The sequence below is a fragment of the Bombyx mandarina genome, chromosome A1 (genome assembly GCF_030267445.1).
Source record: "Bombyx mandarina strain Sakado chromosome A1, ASM3026744v2".
In the NCBI taxonomy this organism is placed as follows: Eukaryota; Metazoa; Arthropoda; class Insecta; order Lepidoptera; family Bombycidae; genus Bombyx; species Bombyx mandarina.
In genome coordinates, this window is record NC_143234.1 from 9,768,733 (window position 1) to 9,776,549 (window position 7,817).

General features: G+C 38.6%; 1 protein-coding gene across 1 annotated transcript; it reads right to left on the minus strand.

The window, feature by feature from the left end:
- Window positions 1–3,024: 3,024 nt before the first annotated feature.
- Window positions 3,025–7,523, minus strand: LOC114253442 (facilitated trehalose transporter Tret1-like). The gene is made up of 3 exons (XM_028188315.2): window positions 6,796–7,523; window positions 5,978–6,110; window positions 3,025–5,140 (listed from the first exon to the last, which is right to left on the minus strand). Exons 1-3 carry the CDS (start codon window positions 6,835–6,837, stop codon window positions 3,831–3,833), a joined length of 1,485 nt encoding a protein of 494 aa, XP_028044116.2. The 5' UTR covers window positions 6,838–7,523; the 3' UTR covers window positions 3,025–3,830.
- Window positions 7,524–7,817: the final 294 nt, after the last annotated feature.

The following is a 7,817-nucleotide window of genomic DNA, read 5'->3' on the forward strand; positions in this document are numbered from 1 at the left end:
TAGCTTACGGATTTACAGAAGTTAAAGTGGTGGAAGTCAGTGCTAGACAAATAACCGAAATTCTCGAGTGGTATTGACCAGAATAGCTCACTCGGCTACTGCAAGGATGCCAAAATTCTATGCATATTTACCGTAGACAGCGGATTTGCTGTGCGACGGTGTTTTCCGTCAAGTAAGTCGTATGTTTGACAATGCCAATAAAAAAATACACCTAGGAGAACACTTCACGGTTTCTTGCACCTACCCGGGCAAGCCCAAAAAGTGCCAAGCAACAAGTGCGCTTTGTTCACAAAGCTTTGTTACAGCCACTTGCGTCTTAGTTCGCATTGGCTTAAAGTTTGACTTCCGAGAAATATTCGTGTTTATTCCACACTGTGAACTTAAATTCCCCTACAAGGTTTTATTTGTTATTTTGTTTGTTTGTTTTCACTCTCATTTATAATGCAATATCAGTTTAGTGAACAACGTGTTCTCGGGACAATGGTATTATAATTAAACTTTTACGTGAGGTCGAGGTTTTTAGTTAGATGGTCGAAAGAACTTACGGCCGGCCTGGTATTAAATGGTCACTGTTGGCCATAAATATCACAGGGTCCATACTGCCACTCGGCATAAGACTTGAGGAATTAATGAGGAAATATATTGCTTATAGCGAGTATAGAAAAACCCAAGTAGCAATAATCCATCAACAACTTGTTCTAGAATATGTTTTTTTTTCGATTGTGGTTACTCTAATGCCCGTATCTTTAGACGTTTCGTAAAATAGTCCTCCACTCTTAACTCATCCGATGATGCTCGAGAATTCCCTCCAAACTTACTCGAGTTTGGTATTTTTAGTCGACCATTACAATATTCCTCAACTGTCCTCGAGTGAGGTAATAATGATGAAAATTTGATCAAGCTAGCATCAAACCCATAGAGTTCTGTAGTCTATTATTCATTCAGTCATTGTTTAATGTCAAAGTCAGGCTGCCGCTGTCTGTTTGACACTAGATGAACTTGTTTGATGTTTTGGTTGCTGAGTTATTCGTAAATATGTGTGCGTGCGGTAAATCTGAAAGTATATTACTTATTTTCTAACCTATTATTATTTTAGATTTCGGATCCGGCTTTGTATTTTTATTCGCCGCTTTTGTGTGATTTTGGTTGCATCGTGTTGTTGAAGTGCTTTTCCACAACCACCAGTTTATTATTATATAAATAAAACTTATAATCGCATTGACTTTATTTATCAGGTAGTAAGCAAAATATGTCTCTTATGTAGGTAAATAAAATAAAGAGTTTCAAATGTCTAACCTCGAACTATTTACTTTATTAATAAATATTATCAAACTTAAATTATCAAAATATGCGGGAATCATGCACAGATCCAGGCCATTGCACAACAATATCATATATTTCCATTTGCGGTCCACATACTATTTGGACATTGATAGAAAACCAGCCTTGAGGAACGTTCGAGGTACGTCGCGACGTACCTTGACTTGACAGTTCGCTTACTTCACTCCGGTTAGGAAATTTTTCCAAGGACGTTTGAGTGGAGTTTATTTTTACGACTAATCATACCAAAACGCGCGTTGGAGGTTGAGTCGAGTCGAGTTAAGCTCGTGTAAACGACTAAAGATACGGATGTTATACTCGGTTACTCTATTGCCAATACCAACTTCAACCGGATCTTGAAAATAATCATTTTACACTTACTGGTACTGTATTATCGTTAATAAATCTACTATTGTGTTAATAGATCGGTCTGCATGTCGATCGGTGTTGGTTGATATCACGATTCCTCATGACGAGAACCTCGTGAAGGCAGGAAAGGATGAATTGATAGACAATGGAGAGCTGGCCCCCGAGACTTTTTTATTACTTAGGTTTGTGGACGAGCTCACGGCCCACCTGATGTTTAGTGGTTAGCGGAGCCCATAGACATCTACAACGTAAATGCGTCACCCACATTGAGACCTAAGTTCTAAGGTCTCAAGTATAGTTACAACGGCTGCCCCCACCCTTCAAACCGAAACGCATTACTGCTTCACGGCAGAAATAAGTAAGGGTGGTGCTATCCAATCGCGCGGACTCACAAAAGATTCTACCACCAGTAATTACGCAAATTATAATTTCGCGGGTTTAATTTTTATTTTACACGATGTTATTCCTTCACCGTGGAAGTCAATCGTGAACATTCGTTAAGTATGTATTTCATTAGAAAAATTGGTATTGGCCAGCAGGATTCGAATCCCGGTGCATCGTTAGATACGAGTGCGTCGTCTTATCCTTTAGGCCACGACGACTTCACCATGTGGCATGTTGATTCAACTATTATTGCTCCGACAGTTGTGTTGGCGCCATTACTTCAGTGGTTGGCGCACGATTTGATGACGTAAACTTCCGACAGACACTTTGACAAGCTTTGACAATTCAGGTTAAAGGCCTAACGGAACGGAAAATAGCGGTCATTATCAATACGACACGTATCGTGAGAAGGTTTCTCGCTCTGGATCCATACGAATTCAGCTCCGAGCCTACAGGTGCATTCAATTCCAGAGTGATTTATTGAACATGCAATGTTCTTGAACATTTATTCTTTAAATACTCGTAAAGTACGCCTTAAAAATTACAATAGCATAGTTTTACAGAAGCAATCCGTACAACAAAAACACACCTGGAACAAATGTGTAGCATAAAGTTACGTACGCTATCTTCCGTATTTTTAAGGGTACGGGGTCTAACACTAACACTCCAGTGTGCTAAGTGCGAGTTTTTTTTTTTTTTTTAACGATCAATAAAGCACGCACGTTGGTTCTTCGTATCCCCTTACGGGGGCACGGATCGGGCCTCGGGGCAATCCCCTTTGCTCGGGTTTAGATTTCCTGCCTAACGAGGCAGGGGTGATGATTATGCTTGGTGGCTATTATGAGTGGTAAGGCGATGAAGTGACGTGGTTAGAGGCGATGATAATTGATTTATGTAGTGATGAGGTGATGAGATATATTGGAGTGTTGTAGGCAAAATAAAAGAGAACTGTTCAAGTCGATAATTCGTGTAATACTGTTATAATTTAGTGTGTGCAGTTACAAATATAAGGTTAGGCGAGCTGTACACTACAGAGATGAGAAGATGATAATGATTGCTGATAGGGGCTAACTAACTAAGCCCAACTTTATTGGCATTTAAGACTCCTCGCTTTCCACCTACAGAGTCTAAGCTAAGATGTCTAAGATGGCTAAGATGATAGCGTGGTATGGACATGTGATGCGTAGACGCACCGTCCAAAATGTATCGTCGCAAATGTATTATATTGTTATGAAAAATATTTTTAAAAAACTTTGTTTATTGTTATGAAAAGGGGTTACAGTTCGTATTATGTACAGTACACACTCTGTAATAAGACTTTCTATTTCATTCAATGAATAAATATGTAAAACAAACAAAAGAAAAATATTGACGTATCAGTGTTAACAAATAATAATTCTACACTCTTACAACTATATAGTACAGTGACATTGTAGTGGTAAAGATAATAAGCGTGTACAATAATGGTAGCCTTGGATTACATAGCAAACTAAGACACTATGTACTGGACAGAGTTGTGAAAAAAGATAGCACCTAACTTGGGGCGGTTTCCTGTCCCTCTTCAAAACATAGGCTGGAAGTATCGACCTATAAATAAAAGTAGCCATAATTTTAAGGTTTAAAAGACAGACGCAAAATGTAATATATAATTATTCGACCATTGCAATAAATCAAAAATCTCAGCAAAAAAATTTTTTTTTTACACTCATTGTTTTTAATTTCAATAGTTACATAATAAAATACCTGACTTTTAATTATTAACAACTTTCTAAATTATTAACCATTATTCTAGACTTTAATTCAAACGCTTCTTCACGATCTACATAGATAGTATTACATCCTCTTAACTCATCTTCGACTTCTTGAAGAGTTTTGTCTTTAGTCTCCGGTAGAACAATAAAAGTAACAATTAAACTATAAACAAGAATTAAAGCATAAAAACATAACGTCCCGTCAACGCCGAGCAAGGAGAACAGATACGGAGCTGATTTGATGTTCACAAACATTAAAATAGAGCAGAATATACTAGAAATCATTCCACATAAGCCCCTATTTTCTAAAGGAAATATTTCGCCATTAAGTATAAATAACAACGGTAAAGATCCAGTCCCCATAATGAAGCACTGAAAATGATGCAGAATGATACCTATTACCATGTGTGAAGCAGGCAGAAGATCACGTTTTCTTGCGAAAATGTGTCCAGCTAGGCACAGATTGACGAATATATTCAAGGACACAAATATTAGTAGCATGGAACGCCGCTCCAATTTTCTGGTTATATAAACGGTTGACAGAGCCGCAAGGAGTCTTAGCGTATCTAGTGACGTCATTACTTTGAACATGTAGACATTAGTGCCGTACAACGCGGTGTGGACGTCTAGAGCATACATGTCGTTTATCAGAGATCCGCAGAACTGATTTATAGCCGTCAAGTGCATCGTGATAATTACGGGAATACGAAATTCTCTCTTGTTAAAAGCTGTCAACAAGTATGTCACTTTGATCTTGATTATCTTCGATAAGTGATATTTATTGGTCTTTTTAGTTGCTTTGGCTATCATGTCAGTTTTAATCATTGTTTCGAGTTCGTCATCCTCGTCTGTACCTCTCAACCAATGGAAAATTTTCCTGCATTCATCGTAACGTCCCTTAGTTACCAGAAAGCTCGGTGATTCTGGCGAAAATACAGCTGCAATTAATCCGGGTATGGAGAAAAAGAGTAGGATTTTCGATATATCATGCCAGCTATAAAACATTCCAAAAATATGTGCTATTAAGGTTCCCAATAACAAAGCAGTAGGTATAGTTGCTATAAAAGATCCCCTGTATCTAGGACTGCTGTATTCTCCTAATAAAATACTTCCCATATTGGTACCGATTCCGACGGATGTTCCTTGAAGAATTTTACCGATCAACAAGACAGGAAAAGATGAAGCTAAGCTGAACGATATCCACCCGCAAATCATCAATACTGAACTCAAGAGGACGGTGTATTTTCGACCGATGGTTTCCATAGCCAGTGACCCGACTGCAGAGCCAACGAAAAGCATTAATCCGATCAGAGATGCTGAAATAAAACAGGACTGCATCAATTATCAATGACTGGAATCAATTAGGTTTTCGATTTTGTTTTTCAAATTAGTCATTGCTCATAAACTGTATGTAGTAAACTACCGTTTCACTCGGACTACAGACAGACAGATAAAAATTATGCTTTCCGTATATAAAACTACCAAGCATGTTTTTTTTTTCCTTCCTAAGCTGATAGCCCTAAGAAGCTATATCAGCGTCGCCTTATCTAGTAGGTGAGCTCACGGGGCTCAAACCTGATGACGTTGCTAACACGAATCCTAGCAAGAGCCGTGCTTCGCAGAATCTACTACCGGATCGGAAACGCGACCCACTGAGAAGATCCGGCGAGAAACTCAGTGGGCTGTGTCTAATTAATTTAATTTAATTTAAGGGTTAATTTAATCGTCGAGCCCTTCGTCGCAAGCGACGGGTTCGACGAGAACGATGACCGGTGCTTGAGGCACCTAAAAGCACCGTTAGTGGATCGGGAGGATCCGAAATCCAAGCATGGATTTGTCCTCAATAATTGAGTTTTAGAAACACAAAAAAGTAGTGTTCGATCAATGATGTAAATTCGACTATAATCACTGAAAACTAAAGAGTGGAGATATCCAAAACGTTTCATTGACAGCACTAAAGCTCGACAACCAACAAACAAAAAGAAAATCAGTTGAGAAATACATTGTGCTTAACTATTTTGTCCTTGCCTGTTTAAATATCTTTGCCTTTATGTTTGCAACTTTGTAGTGAAAACCTAAGAATGTCTGTCTGTTCAGTGATAATTCCTCCGTTGACACTTTGATTTTGTTGAAATGAGTAAAATATGTCATACCCAACCAAGACTCTGAATGTATGTTTAGAGATATCTCTCGAGTTCTTCTGAGTTCGGAAAACAGCGAGGCGTTGTATCCGATCGTAAGGCCATACGATATCATGTTCAGAACCACACTTGAGACCGCAAAACACTGGAAGTAAAATATGAAATTATCATTTTGAATTTATACAAATAGATCACAAATAAACATATTTTTTTTCGCGGGTAGCCTGAGGTGCTATTCCAGATACGCACCGATGGTTAGGTGCGCTCATGGTCTCAACCTGAATTTGCTAACACTAGCCCTAGCAACAGTCGTGCTTCGCAGAATCTACTAACGGATCGGAATCCCCACCATTGAGAAGATTCGGCGAGAAACTCAGTGGGCAAGACAAATCGGAACAGACTTGACAAAGAGGTCGACGTGCAACCTAACCCATGCATCAGCCCGCTGAGTTTCTTGCCGGATCTTCTCAGCGGGTCGCGATTCCGATCCGGTAGTAGATTCATTTGCGAAGCAGCTGCTCTTGAGTTGCTAGGTCTCCTTCGGAAGCGCTCGGGCAGCTGTTAGCAAATCCCACTCCTCCTGACTGCCCTTTGCTCGCCCACCTGTCCTGGTGAAACTGGAAAGGCCACCGGTCTACCAGTAATCTTTCAATAATAATAATAAAAAAAGTATTGGAAATAGCAGAATTGTTTGAGGTATTGGTATCATCGATCGAGACTTCAGACTTCGATAGAAATAAATTTGTGAGCGTCGATGATCCATCATCAGCAGGCAGACCGTCGTTCGTCTCCCTTAAACATATAAATGAAGTATAAAACGAATAAAATACCTGTTTCACAAACGGTGTGGCTCTTAGCTCGCAACGACACATGCTCACAGTCCAAACATCTACATAAAATAAAACTCTGTCGTATTTTTCCGATACATGTACAACTTCTTTGTATTCAAATGAAATATCTCTGTCTTCACACTAATCACTAGTTACTATAATGTCGAAAGACGTGTGTGGTTGATGAAACACGAATTGTATGTACAAAATAATATTCAAACTCGTCTAATTGGTATAATAATTTACAGACACATTCATAAATACTGAGATAATATGAACATTTCAATACAGATTCACAATACACTATGTGTTTAAGGGTATATGGCTTGACTCAAGTATATTTCAACATTTTAATGCATTTATACGATATATTATGAACACACTCTAAAACAACTGTACAAATTGAAACTTTCACAACAAATAAATGTGCATCATTTTAGTCTATTGCATACACGTACTATAATTGTAGCAACACATCGTGCAATCGTCATTGTTATTATTAAGCAACGCTTATTTAAATGCCATCAAAAACAGTTTGAACAGCTTTTCGAATCATTTGAGATGTGATATTGTGATCGACTGCTTCGAATTAGCTGGACTCGAAAATCGGTGAGCAAACCATAATACTATAGCGAATAAGTTGCGGGACCCCAAGCGCAATTACTGGCTGCTTCAACTAAATTACATAAAAAGGGCAAGTTTAAAAGTCGGTGATCGAAATGTGACCATAATCACGGACACTTCAAGATTTAAATTATTTTTCTGTACAGCATTCGGTGAGAATGGTACTTAAGCAATTTGTATATTTTTTGGAAGAAAAATATAGTGACTGGTGGTAGGAACTCTTGTGAGCTGGTGGCAGGACCGCTTGTGAGTCAGCACGAGTAGGTACAACTACCCTGCTTATTTCTAACTTAGTTAGTTGTAACTATACTGAGACCTTAGAACTTATATCTCAAAGTGGGTGGCGCATTCACGTTGTAGATAACTATGGGCTTCGGTAACCACTTAACACCAGGTGA